The sequence below is a fragment of the Mytilus californianus genome, unplaced genomic scaffold (assembly GCF_021869535.1).
Source record: "Mytilus californianus isolate M0D057914Y unplaced genomic scaffold, xbMytCali1.0.p SCAF_8, whole genome shotgun sequence".
Lineage (NCBI taxonomy): Eukaryota > Metazoa > Mollusca > Bivalvia > Mytilida > Mytilidae > Mytilus > Mytilus californianus.
The window spans coordinates 21,638,508-21,653,639 of record NW_026262734.1 but is presented as its reverse complement, the minus strand read 5'-3'; the positions used below and the strand labels follow the sequence as shown (position 1 = coordinate 21,653,639).

Below are 15,132 nucleotides of genomic sequence, written 5' to 3'. Positions count from 1 at the left end.
ATTATTATCCTTTAGTTGCCACTTTGTAAAAGTAAACCATTATAGGTCAAAGTACGGTCTTCAAACGGAGCATTGGCTCACACCGAACAGCAAGCTATAAAGGGCCCAAAAAATTACTAGTGTCAAACCATTCAAACGGGAAAACCAACGGTCTAATCTATATAAAAAACGAGAAACGAGAAACACTTATGAACCACATCAACAAACGACAACTACTGAACATCAGATTCCTGACTTAGGACAGGTGCAAACAATTGCAGCGTGTTTAAACGTTTTAATGGTACCAAACTTTCATCCTTATCTGAAACAATAGTGTAACATCACAACATAGAAAGACACACGATAAAATATCAATTGAAATGGCTTAACTCAATCAAAAGACATATTAACACCAGTGAACCTACACTGAACAAATAAATTTGATCTATGATACAATGTAAATACAAAATAAATAAACTAAGGGAAAAATAATTAAAGAAACATGTTATACCGCTGTGAAATGTTAAACAATTTAAGAAAAACCATATGCTTGAACAAAAATATCAGCCATGCAATTACTTTAAACACATGTAAATGAAAATAATTTTGTTGTTAGGTATACGTGTACAGTTCAAATAGAAAAATAGGAAATATTTTTACAAAATAAATAATTTAGAAGTTCATAGTACGAAGAAGTGAATATGTATGTAATTCGCCTCAAATTTAGCCCAACAATGTTAGATCTTCAGATTTGCGTTAGCAAATTTTTTTTCTTCCCTCAGCGGGATTAATAATAATAAACAGCTTCCATTTGCAGCTGATTATTTCCATATGATCAAATTCCGGATTTGAATATGTTCTATCATTTTACAAATGATGCATGTGAGAAATACTAAAGTTGGCCAATAGTTTTCTGGTATTTCTGTCATTTCTTGTATGGATCAAAGAAAACGGACATAGCGAACGATTTTGGAAATATTCCCCCAAAGGGAGGGACGATAGGAGCATCATGGTCCACAATGGAAAATTAAAAAGTAGGGGACAAAATAATTTCTCTTTCATGTGTCGGAAATTTGTTTACGGAGTTTCTTATTATTATGTAAAACTTAAATATACATATCTTTAACACGACAATTATTCGGCTGTTTATATTAGAAAAAAGTAAAATAACAAAAATACCGAACTCCAAGGAAAATTCAAATCGGAAAGTCGAAAGTCCCTTATCAAATGGCAGAATCAAAAGCTCAAACACCATGAACACATCAAACGAATGGAAAAATCTGTCATATTCCTGACTTGGTACAGGCAGAGACATATAAAATTGTATTATATGTCTCTGATACAGGCATTTCCTTATGTAGAAAATGGTGGAACATTAAACCTGGTTTTATAGCTAGCTAAACCTCTCACTTGTATGACAGTCGCATAAAATTCCATTATTATATTGACAACAATGTGTGAACAATTAAAACAAACAGACATAATAGATAAAAATGTCAAAAATATGGGTACAGCACTCAACATCGTGTTATAATTCTAATCACTATAAAAACAAACAAATATATCAACAAAGAAAAACAAAATGGCATATAGACAAAGCACATAAGCAAAATTGACAGGAATTCAAAAAATGACCACAGCACAACAACACATTGGTGGCATGCATAAGTACCGCGCCACGCCAAAAGGATATTACCAAAAATGGACTAAACAGTAAAGGTTAATAATTTACAAAGATTTATTTAAGTCAGTTTATTCCCATTAATAAATTTCCGCAGTATATTAATTTTCACAATTCTTGATTATTGAAAAGAAAATATCATAATGGAAACGGTAAGTGTTCTCATGGGAATAAAATATTAACAGTAATTAAGACAGATCTTTGCAGGGTATGGTCATACAATGATAAATTTCGTCTCTCTCTTATACACAGACGTTTTCCAGAAGAAATTTGATATCTTTGAAAATGAGAGACAGAAAAACCAAAGGATTATTCAAACTTATGTATAAGTCGATGCCAAACCAGCCGGCTGACAACGCTGTGACAAAAAACCGAAAAACGATCAAAAGACAAACAACAGTTTACATGGTATACAAAAAAAAATAGAAATCTAAAGACTGAGCAACACGAACCACACTAAGAACCAGCCTGATATGAGGGATGAATTCATATGCTATATCAGGGAAAGCAGATGCTGCTCCACATATGCCAGTTGCACTCGTCATGTTGCTCATGTAAGTACTCCTTGAACTCGGTGATAAGTCAGTTTATCTCATCACAGAGGGGGTGGACAGGGGGTACCCTTCTCCCACCGCCCGCCCCCTCCTCCCATCTCCCCCCTTCCGCCCCTATCTCCCACCTCCCACTTTTAGAATCTTTTTTTGTCTCCCACCTATTTTTTGTCTCCCATCTCCCGCCCCACCTTTCATCTCCCTCAAAAGCTTCCACCCCCTCATCACAGTTCAAGTAAGCTAATATCTGAAATATTTATCTAAACACCCAAAGCTAAGAACCAGGGATGAATTCATATGCTATAGCAGGGAAAGCAGATGCTGCTCCACATGCCAGTTGCACCCGTCATGTTGCTCATGTAAGTACTCCTTGAACTCGGTGATAAGTCAGTTTATCTCATCACAGAGGGGGTGGACAGGGGGCTACCCTTATATCTAAACACCCAAAGCTAAGTTTTCAAGTTACACCGTGGCTGCAAACATAATGCATTCCTTTTGTACATGCAGTCCGGCTCTCGAATCATATATGAGGTCGTCACAGCTAGGTGGGGTGGGTGTTTTCATTTCTATGCATTTTTTTCTCTATTCATTAAAAAAAAACGCTTATTCTGTAAAGTGGAACATACCTCCTAAAATTGTGACCATATCTTGACAATTTTCTCCTACTATGATCAATGATTTATTTTATTTATAAAACCGCACACTTCGTTATTCTGCCGGTTAATCATTTATTTCTGTGATCATGCAGTATGTGTTTAACCTAGGACTATTATAGTAATATGCTATGTCCTAGGTTTAACCTTACATCATTCTTATTTTTACACAATTGTAAAATGTTAGTAACCCACCCTCTCGTTTCTCTATTCTTTGTATTTCGCCCATTCAGTTTTGTAATTATAACCTTTTTTGCCCAATTTCTCTTTTCTTTCATTTTTGGTCAATTATTTGGTATTCTATAAATCCCATCCAGGTAATAAAAAAAAAAATAAAGAACGAGAATGACTTTAAATATTTGTGTATTCTTTTATAATCATTGTTTTTTTATGTTCAAAAATGTAAATTTAAATGTTGGTTTGTTGGAACATAAAAATCAACACTTTACCATTCAAATAATAATCATGGCCTCTATGTTGGCGAGAAAGTCTCTAGGCCTATCAACTTTGGCACGACGATTAGCAGTTCTACCACGAATTGCTTCTCAAAGATGGCAGTCTGATGCACCCGCAGCTACGCCAGAAAATGTGACGGCTATTAACACAACTAGCGATTTCAAAAAAGTTCGATTTACAATCGAAGAACCGAGTCAAGCAGAACTTGGTAATGACATCCTTCAAGGTCGTCGCCTTTAGGAAAGGTTTCTGTTTCAGAAACCTGTATCTCTGTCTTGTTTCAAAAAAAGAAAATCCGAGACACACAGTTGATCCTTTTGCTTTACGTCGCAGAGCTATTTTTCTTGTGTGATTGCCCATTAACAGGTTGGGCACTAGTAACCCACCAAAATTGGTAAACAGTTCCATAAATAAGGGTAATCCGAATACCCAAGGCGCCTATAAAACTATTTGCTAAGCAGATAGTGCCTTGAATTTTATTTGGTCTAATACAGGTAATAATGATAATAAGGACAATGACTTTGAGATACATGTATGTCGCAATTACTGAATTAAAAGGGGTGCCTATAAAGCAGAGCTGCCAAGTCTCACGCATTTTCATGCATATTTGGCGGCATTTTCCTTTGATCTATTGTTTTTTCTCTTTGATCTTTACAATTTTGGCCAAATCTCACGCATTTGCTTCATGAAAACTTGGCAGTACTGATAAAGTTCGAAAGGAAATAGAAACGAAAAGAAACGAAACGAAAAGAAACAAAACGAAACGAAATCATGATAAAACGAAATCAAATAACGAAACGACATCAAATTACGGATCACTTTAATTAATTTTTTTTAATCTATTTAAAAACAAAACTTAAAAAAGATCATAAAATACTTAGACAAATACAATATTGTATTACTAGTGTATGTGCCTTATTGTCTTTATATATATTTATCTTAAAACTTTTGAAATTATTTGCTATTGATTTTAAAAATACTTCGTTGATTGAAATTATACTGATTTACTTTGATTGTTACTGGCACTTCAAAACTTTATATACTAATCCAGACCCAGCCTCTTTGCTTCAAACATAAATCAATCAAAAAACTGATCAGGTTAGTTTGATTTACGACCTTGCTTTTCAAATCACTTTGAAGTTCCATATTCCCACAGAAGGGTGTTGATCACGTGACAATTTCTTGATCTATAAAAAATATATATATTCTGAACTCCAGACACATGTTTAATGTTAAAGAGAGTAGCACATGATGGATGAAAAGCACGAAAAAAGGTATGATATATTTTAAGATCTTTTCAATTGTTAATCCCGCTACGCACTACGCTACGTTGGTTACTATTTCGTTTCGTTTCGTTTTATGTTGACTTCGTTTCGTTTTGTTTCTTTTCGTTTTGTTTCGTTTCTTTTCATTTCGTTTCGTTTCTTTTCGTTTCTATTTCTTTTCGCACTTTATAGGCACCCAATTAAAAGTACAATTTAACTTCAGGAATATGATTTTTGTTTAATATGCAAGTTCCTTGTATAACAGTAATTCCAACTCAAATTAATTAGTAGATTTTCATACTGATTTTTTAAAAAAATGGGGTGGGTGGGAGGATTTTAATTTTTTTATTTTTATTTCCTCCAAAATGTGGCATATATATAGATATAGGAAGATGTGGTATGAGTACAATGAGACAACTCTCCATCCAAGTTACAACTTATAAAAGTAAACCATTATAGGTCAAGGTACGGCCTTCAACACGGAGCATTGGCTCACACCGAACAGCAAGCTTTAAAGGGCCCCAAAAAATTACTAGTGTAAAACATGTTCTTCAAATGCAAGGGTAATAATAAGCTTATATCATGTATATATAAGGAATTTTACATAATTTTTCAAATTCTTAAATAAATATTTCTGATTGGCAATCACTGTTCTACATGTAATTGCAGCTTTAGAAACCTATTTTCAGTAAATAGCAAAAACCTGGAGAAATGCTCTCTTTTAGACTATCTACATCAAATTTATTTTGCTTTCTAAGCTACATGTATGGTTTGTCATGTTTGTAGTGCTCATAAAATGAATCATTTGTATACAACACAAGTATAGGGGCCTCGGTGGCCGAGTGGTCTAAGTAGTTACTACTGTAATCACTAGCCAGTCAACACTGAGGTTGTGAGTTCGAACCCCGCTCATGCGGGTGCACTCGACTCCAATCTTAATTGACTAGGATTGTCAGTTTTCCTATCAAAGGTCGGTGGTTTTCTCCGGGCACTCCGGCTTCCTCCACCAATAAAAACTGGTCGCCACGAAATAGCCCAAAAGCGGTGCTTAAAAGTGGCATTAAAACACCAAAAATCAAATCAAAATCAACACAAGTATAATGAGTACAGAGTGAAATGAAAACTCTAAAACTGTGTTGAAAATACTAGGGTTGATGCTTTTAAGATTCTTATGCAAGGTGCAAATATAATTACAATGTAAAACATGAACTTAACCAAAAAGAAGAAGTTGTTTAATGACTCTATTGATGGGCTGGGGACAGAGGGTGTCTGCTGTTTGTCAACAAAAAAACCAACAGCCTTGGGGTAAAGCGAAGGGCTTGCTATAATACATTTTGTACGTTGGTCGACTTTTTGTACTCAATATACAGTCATAAATCGCACAAGTTTGTGCTTGTGTCAATTTCTTTTTTCGAAGGCGTGTTTTTTGTACCAATGTGTTCAACAATTCTTGTGCTTTGAATATCATTCACAGTCCAAATTTCCTGATACAAAGTCATTGTATAAATAAAGAAATCCACGGTCTTCTAATCACTGAAATTTGTGACATATCGCGCACGATTTGTGTTCTTGGACGCCGCCTATTACTGGTGACCCTAATATTTCATGCCCTTCTTGTTATCAATCTCTATTCTTGGAAGATAATGTTGTCATCATAGAGCAGCAGAATATGTCGACTTAATCATTTTGGTTAAATTACATGAAGAAATACGAAAAGCGAAATTTGCTACAGGAAGTTTTGAATGAAAAGAATTTACTGGCGGTTACCGGTAACAGAAATGAACAAAATCCGGAAATTGTAAATTTTTGAAATTAAAAAATTTCAAAGGGGCGGGCGGGGATAAAAATCTATCAATTAGTTTTATATGGCCTAAGCCAAATGTAAATATTCTAAAGGTACAGAACTCTAGTTAGGAAATTACATCCGCCATATACATGATATAAATAAGTTTGTGTTGACACACAATTTGAGCAAGAGTTATTGCCCTTTTGTCGCCATGTTTGATGTCTCTATGCACAAATTCCTATCATAAATCAGCCAAATTCAACTTGTTATATTGACCACTAGAATTAAGAAAAAGTTTTTTCTGAAATATTTTAATTTCTTTAATCCTTGCAATTGCTTATTAAATCCATCTCTACAATCTATTATTTTCTTATCAGACTTGTTTGTACAGCAGTCTGCACTCTTAGCAACTAGATTGATGTCCGTTTGTACAGCAGTGTGCAATGTTTGCCACTAGTCTGATGCCCGTTTGTACAGCAGTCTGCACTGTTTGCCACTAGTCTGATGCCCATTTGTACAGCAGTCTGCACTGTTAGCCACTAGTCTGATGCCCCTTTGTATGGCAGTCTGCAATGTTTGCCACTAGTCTGATGCCCATTTGTACAGCAGTCTGCACTGTTAGCCACTAGTCTGATGCCCATTTGTACAGCAGTCTGCACTGTTAGCCACTAGTCTGATGCCCGTTTGTACAGCAGTCTGCACTGTTAGCCACTAGTCTGATGCCAGTTTGTACAGCAGTGTGCACTGTTTGCCACTAGTCTGATGCCCATTTGTACAGCAGTCTGGACTGTTAGCCACTAGTCTGATGCCCAGGACCAGTCAAATTTTATTCTGACTAGAAAGTATTTGCAAAACTTTGTTTAGACACATAAGGAAAATGTCAGAATATTGGTTTTCAGACTAGTAGTTTGAAAAGATTTTGGCGCAGACTGGTACAGCATGTATCAAATTGGTTAGTCAAATAAGAAAATCAACCATTTTCACCTCCAAAACGGCAACCAAAGGAAATAACTCAACCTAAATAAATCTATTGACACCTACATGTAGCTGCCGAACTAAGATCTTATTTTCCTTGTGATATTTTTTTTGTTACAGTCTTAATTATCAATCTTACCAGCTGTATAAGACCATATTAAGAAGCACATTCAGAAAATATCAAGATGCTTTCATGTTTTTAGCAGGTTTGGGCGCTTTTGGTCTTCTTGGTATTTAGGGTAGTTAATTTGGGGAACTTATTGGCTTTTTCCCATATTTGTTGGGTCACTTGTTCCCTATCTGTAAGTGTCTGTAAAAAGTAATTTTCTAGGAAAAATACATATTTGATATTAGTGAAGCAATTTCTAGAATAAGAAATCGGCACTTTTGAGCAATTTTACCGCAGTAGTGTCCATTGGACATAATCTACTGTACAATGTTTTTGCTAGCATTAATGAGTATAGCTTTGAATTATATTTATTTCAAAGAATTATTTTGATTGATAAAAATGATTACTATTTACAATTCATAACCAAACTACAAATAAGATTTAGAGATGTGAAGCAGGATAAATACCTTCAAATAATTAACAATAATTTAATTTGCGTGACATCTTTATTTGAATAAATGACAGTATTTGGAAATAAATAACCATTGAAAAAAGGCAAGAGAGAGAAAATTTTTTTGTTCTATAATGCAAAGGTATTAAAACATATTTCTGTAAGAAGGAAGTTGAGTTTGGGCATGCTGGGTCAATAAACAGAACGAAGGGCTATTAATAATTGTCAATATGAAAAAAAGATTGTGAAACAATAGTGCCCTTTTTCTGAGTCTCTGCACCTTGCACTCAGTTTCCTCCTTAAGACACTGCTGTAATTATACATCTAGTATCAAATGTTCATTCTTTTTCAAGTTATTGTAACATGTTTTTATTTATTCTTTTTTTAGCTGATCTAAGCATGTGGTATAAGATATGCTATATTTTTACGATACCAACAATTATAACTCTTGGATATTATGCTTTGGTGGTTAATCCAGAAGAGGAATCAAGACCAGAGTTTATACCCTATGACCATCTTAGAATTAGAACGAGGGTATGTATTTTTTTTTATATTCAAACACATTGTACACCTTCCGTTTAAAGGATATTAGCCACATAAATCTCATACTCTTTAGCTATTAATTCAATGTTCTCAAACATTTTGTTTTTTTCATGAGCAGTACCTGAGGTACTCTCAAGCATGTTGATCTATGGTCAAAGGTTGATTTTTATGCCCCCGCTGTAGCGGAGGGGGCTTTAGTTTTACCCTTGTCCATCTGTACGTCCCTCCGTACGTCCCAAAATTGGTTTCCGTTCTCTAACTTTAGTTTGCCTCAACCAAATCTTATGAAACTTATACAAAATGCTTATTACCACAAAACGCAGATCAAGTTTGAATTTTGGAGGTGTCACTTTAACCGTTCTAGAGTTATGCCCCTTTACAAATGGAAAAATTGCTGAATTTTTCGTTTCAGTTCTCTAACTTAAGTTTTCCTCAACCAGATGTTATGAAACTTATACACAATGCTTATTACCACAAAATACAGATCAAGTTTGAATTTTGGTGATGTCACTTTAACCGTTTTAGCAGTCAGGGGACTTATTGAAATAAGTGATTTTTAAATCACTTATTTAAGTAGCAAATTCAAAGTTTTGTCACAAATTGTGATTTTGTAGTTTTACCAAAATTTTAAACACATAGGTTAAGATAATATCTTTTCATTAGTAAAATTGAAAAAAATGAACTTTTTGCTTCTTTTAAGCAGCAAGGTTTATGCCTTTGATGCAGTCATTTAGCTGCAAATTCTATTTTAGTTGAAAAAATGCTATAAAAATGGCTTTACATAATGAACTAATACTTTCTTAACAGATTTTTCCTAGCAGTGGGAGTATTTTTCCTGTAAAATTCAAGGTTTCATCTTATAGGTTATGTAATAAAATTCTACTGTTCGCGGGTGTTGAAATTAGTGGGGGTTATTAAAATAATGATACTTAAAGAAGTGATTTTTTGGAAGGAAACTGAGGTATGATACTTAAACAAGTGATTTTTATGTCATTATCCTAGATTTAGTACAAGATCATCACCTGACATGACCGGTCATCCTATCAACACAGATGTTGGTTCTGATAATTTTAGCAACATAATTAGTCCCTGGATCATTAGTATTCTATATTTAAAGCTACAATGAAATTAAATCACTTAGTCTAGTGATTAATTTGTACTACTTAAATAGGTGATTATTAAAGAAAGACAACTCTTACTTCCAACCTTTATGGACATAATGTTACTTGAATCAGTGATTTAGAAAATCACTCATTTAAGTAAGTCCCCTGACTGTTTAGAGTTATGGCTGTTTACAAGCATTGACAAGTGGAAAAATTGCTGAATTTTTTCGTTTCCGTTCTCTAACTTATGTTTGCCTCAACCAAATGTTATGAAACTTATACACAATGCTTATTACCACAAAACTCAGATCAAGTACAAATTTGGGTAGCGTCACTTTTACCGTTCTTCAGTTATGTCCCTTTATAACTTTATATGAAATGCAAGCAATGGCATCATCTGTGTCCATGGTATTTGTGTCCCATGGACACATTCCCCATTTAATTTATTTTAAATTCAAATGATCTACATGTATGTTGGATTTTTACGCAGAGGTGCATTTCTTCATGTAAAACCAGACTTCAAAATATATTGATATGCTGTGTAAATACTAGAAAAAAATGTGCATAAGCTGATTTTCATTCCAATTATTGTAAGACCATGTTCTTTTGTACACTTCTTCCATGTCTTCATGATCGGATTTTTATAGGTAACAGAAAATAGTAGTTATATTTAATTACCATGATTACACTTTATTAATTTCATACAACAAACGGTTTTTCTGACTTTTAAATTGACTAAAATTTAAAAATATACAAACTTGCTTAGTAATAATTCTTGATTCCTTTTCCCTGTCTGGATTTGTCTATACTTTTTTCCTTTTCAAGTTAATATAAGATAAGGAGATATGGTATGACTGCCAATGCAATCAGACACCTATATATCCACCAGAGACCAAATAATGTAGATTTTAGCAACTATAGGTCATGGTACAGCCTTCAACAATGAGTAAGACCCATACTATATATGCTATAAAAGGCCCAGACATTACAAAATCTAAATTGAGAAAGCAACAAATGAAAAACAAATATGATATACAGCAACAAATTACAACCACTAATTACAGGCTCCTGATCACTCCATTGACTTGGGACAGACACATAAAACTTTGCAGGGTTGGTTTTTAGGCAGTTAAGCTGCCTTATGCGAGCACCCTAGATTTGTGTTCTACCCAATACATGCTGAAATACGTGCCATTGTTATTATCTAGCTGGCTATTATGTTATTTATAACTAATTGGACATTTTTTTAATACTTTTATTTCTGGAATACAAAAAATATGACCAGAAAAACCTTAAATGATCGTCGAACTACCCAAAACTTTTGAAGTTGCACATAGGAAGTAGTGCTCAATAGAAATCCGTACGTAGTTTATTATCCCCTGTGCTTTTGGCTACGATGTCAAAGAACAATTGTATGAAATATTTCATCGCCGAAAATCGGTAATTACAAGTCGTTTATATTTCCCAAATGGCAAAATGCGCAGGAATATTGTTCATGTACAACAAATCTCTATGATAGAGGAAATAAAGTTATATAAGTGGGTGGTAATTTCTAACTTATCTTGCCAAATAAGGTTGTTGTTATTTTATGAATGAAACTAGGTCATGAAAACAGATACGGAAATCGACGTTGATGGGATGTTTTAAGTAATGTGGACAACTCGTCCCCGAGACAAGTCGGACCGAATCCACTCAAACCGTCTTAAGAAGACAACTTTGACCGTTTGTCAGATTTACTTAGGGTTTCATAAAAATATGAGACTAACATGTCTAGCGGAGCCATTAATCTTTTGTTTGTGCATTGTGGTCTATTTAGGGGTATTTGGAGGGGCCTCAAGAAGGGAGGGGTTTACTATAGAACCCTATGGGATTTTTATATTTTTAAATTTTCAAATGACTCAGTAGGTGATAGTCACATGCAGTCTTCAGTAATGAGAACAGGACAATACAAAAAATCAACCAAAATATAGGGTGAGTCCCTGGGGGTCATCCCAACCCCCTTCAATTTGAAGATGTACTTTTATCTTGTAAACCGTCGCGTTCCCCACCCCTAAACAATATATATACTTGAATGGGACAATAAAAGAAATCAAATGAAAATAATTTGGGGGAGTCCCCAGTACCGTCCCACCCCCTCCTGTTTGAGAACTTGGAAATAATCAAGATCCCCACCCCTAAACCATATATATTCATGTATGGGACAATAAAACAAATCAAAAATGAAATATAGAGTGAGTCCCTGGGGTCACCCCACCCCCTCCTGTTTGAGAACTTGTAAACGGTCGAGATCCCCACCCCTAAACCATATATATTCATGTATGGGACAATATAACAAATCAAATGAAATATATGGGGAGTTCCTCGGGTCACCCCCCTCCTGTTTGATAACTTGGAAATGGTCGAGATCCCCACCCCTAAACCATATATTCATGTATGGGACAATAAAACAAATCAAATGAAATATAGGGGTAGTCCATGGGGTCACCCCACTCCCTTCTGTTTGAGAACTTGTAAACAGTCGAGATCCCCACCCCTAAACCATATGTATTCATGTATGGGACAATATAACAAATCAAATGAAATATAGGGGAGTCCCCGGGGTCACCCAACCCCCTCCTGTTTGAGAACTTGTAAACGGTCGAGATACCCACACCTAATATATATTTACTTGAATGGGACAATAAAAGAAATCAAATGAAAATAATTTGGGGGAGTCCCCAGTACCGTCCCACCCCCTCCTGTTTGAGAACTTGGAAATGGTCAAGATCCCCACCCCTAAACCATATATATTCATGAATGGGACAATAAAACAAATCAAAAATGAAATATAGAGTGAGTCCCTGGGGTCACCCCACCCCCTTCTGTTTGAGAACTTGTAAACGGTCGAGATCCCCACCCCTAAACCATATATATTCATGTATGGGACAATATAACAAATCAAATGAAATATAGGGGGAGTCCCTGGGGTCACCCAAAGCCCTCCTGTTTGAGAACTTGGAAATGGTTGAGATCCCCACCCCTTAACCATATACATTCATGTATGGGACAATAAAACAAATCAAATGAAATATAGGGGGAGTCCCTGGGGACACCCCCGCCCCTCCTGTTTGAGAACTTGTAAACAGTCAAGATCCCCACCCCTAAACCATATATATTCATGTATGGGACAATATAACAAATCAAATGAAATATTTGGGAAGTCCCTGGGATCACCCCACCGCCTCCTGTTTGAGATCTTGGAAATGGTCGAGATCCCCACCCTTAAACCATATGTATTCATGTATGGGACAATATAACAAATCAAATGAAATATAGGGGGAGTCCCTGGGGTCACCCCACCCTCTCCTGTTTGAGAACTTGGAAATGGTCGAGATCCCCACCCCTAAACCATATGTATTCATGTATGGGACAATATAACAAATCAAATGAAATATAGGGGGAGTCCCCGGGGTCACCCCACCCCCTCCTGTTTGAGAACTTGTAAACGGTCGAGATACCCACATCTAAACCATATTTATTCCTGTTCATCATTTCAAAAAGATTTGAATGACACACAGGGTCAATCTCCTTGGTGTCACATATGCATATCACTTTACTAGACCAAACCAATATGAACTGGACTTTGCCCAATGTCAGGAGACCATGGGAATGACGAATTATGGGGGCTTTGTTTGGGAGACGTCGTAACGGCATCCTGTTACAATTATTTCTTGTTTATTATAAAAAAAATTTGATGCAAAAATGAGTCTAGATTATTGAATTTACTTTAATTGTTTATTAAATTATTTCTGGGCCTATCATAATTTTCATTTATGGCTCATTTTAAAGAAAACATTTAAATCTTTCAAGCAGTGTAAAGCCCAAGAATGTTTGACCAACTGTTTTATAATCACCTGTCATTTTATTCCAAACTAGGTATGGAGTCACATCATGCACTTGGGGATGAAGATGGAGGTCATTTACATTGATATATGAGTTGCTTTTGAAAACCTTGATGAAATATTAATTAATTTTCCTTAATAATCAATTCATTTATTGAACATAAATGTACAATATACGAATGTTTAATGTTTGTTCTTTCAAATCTAAAAAAAAAATTGAAGCAACATTGCCACAGTTTTCATAATTACGTTTGCCTTGGTTTTTGGTTAACTGCCTACAGCGCTTACAGTGCTTTGATTTTTTTCACACATGTATTAGGTTTTTGATTTTAAATTATTTTTGCCTCAGCATCACTGAAGAGACATTGTTGAAATTCACATCTGGTGCAGTAAAATTGGTCCCATCTACATATTTAATGTGGTATTTCTGTTTTTCAGATTTTCCCATATCATGATGGAAAGAGGAACATGATGTATAACCCTGAAGTGAATGCGTTACAAGATGGCTATGAGTCACCATCAACTCATGGCAGCCCATATTAAAGATAAACATTATGTTTGTGATACACAAAAAGAACTTTTCAACAGAAATTTGAACTTTCCTTTTTTATTTTTTTCTGTTATAGAGAATCTGTATTGAGGTTGATAGACCATTAAAGAAATACTTGATACAGTTGTTCAGTGTTAATACTAAGATTCTGTTAAAAGTATAGCTATAGTAGTGTAGTTTTAATTTGGTCATTGCTGCTATAAACAGTTCATTTTAAGAGGTGTTACAATGATAAATCTGTGGTATGTTGTTTTGCCCCTGTTGGTAGGTCTTTGGTTGTTGAAACTTTGCACAAATGTTATATAATGATGGATTATCTCCCTTTTAGTTTCCTAGATTAAATTTTTCTTATTTTTAAGGATATTTGAATAAACACCAAAGGTATGCAAAATATGTAAAGATAGTACATTCAAAGGGGAACAAAATCAAGAAGACATTACATGAACAAAAGTCTAATCAAAAAGCAATAAGATAGTTGTTGAGACAAGAATGAGTGCAGAAATGGGTTACTCCACATAAGTATTGATGGTTAAAAAAAAAAACGATTAAAATATTTTCTCTCTTCTCTGTTTGATGCTTAACGTAGCTCAAACATTGTCAAAAGTATTGTATCATGTGTATGACCATAACATTTGAGGCTCTATTGATGCTAACGCTGGCAAAAAAGGGGTATTTGACGCTTGATAATGAAGGCCATTTCTATCCTCAAGAAAAAATGTATACTAATAGCAAACACTTATAACCAAAGTGTTGAATAATGTTTATTTCAACCAACATGACCAAACTCACTGATAACAGGTGCTCCTGAAGGGTTATGTTTTATATGCCAATAAACAGAAGATACCAAGAGGACAATCAAAAACTATAAGTTGAAAAATACAGACAATAACACAGTGCTAAAGACTGAGCAACATGAGACACAGCAAAAACAGAGACTGAACTTGTTAACATAACTTGAACCAGTGGTCAAAACTAGTAACACATCTTAATCATTAAGGGTGAAAATCGGTAAAAAAAAGGAAGCATTTATGTACATGTATAAAATAAGGAGATGAGGTATGGTGGCCAATGACTATCCAAAATGATGTAGATATAAGCAATTATGCAGAGTTATTTATGACGTACTTTCCTGATAACTACCAAGCATTT

At 34.8% G+C, this 15,132-nt stretch overlaps 1 protein-coding gene across 1 annotated transcript; it reads left to right on the top strand.

Annotated features, from left to right (window-relative positions):
- The first annotated feature begins 3,313 nt into the window (after positions 1–3,313).
- On the top strand, positions 3,314–14,104 carry LOC127710998 (cytochrome c oxidase subunit 6A2, mitochondrial-like). Its single transcript, XM_052216938.1, has 3 exons — positions 3,314–3,528; positions 8,295–8,440; positions 13,872–14,104. Exons 1-3 carry the CDS (start codon positions 3,330–3,332, stop codon positions 13,974–13,976), a joined length of 450 nt encoding a protein of 149 aa, XP_052072898.1. The 5' UTR covers positions 3,314–3,329; the 3' UTR covers positions 13,977–14,104.
- Positions 14,105–15,132: the final 1,028 nt, after the last annotated feature.

What these genes read in the sequence shown, in the direction of transcription:
- LOC127710998 (XM_052216938.1), top strand. Translation starts at nt 3,330, where the DNA reads ATGGCCTCTATGTTGGCGAGAAAGTCTCTAGGCCTATCAACTTTGGCA. An exon ending in ACCGAGTCAAGCAGAACTTG is followed by an intron (nt 3,529 to 8,294) that starts GTAATGACATCC and finishes TTCTTTTTTTAG; the next exon opens with CTGATCTAAGCATGTGGTAT. An exon ending in ATCTTAGAATTAGAACGAGG is followed by an intron (nt 8,441 to 13,871) that starts GTATGTATTTTT and finishes TCTGTTTTTCAG; the next exon opens with ATTTTCCCATATCATGATGG.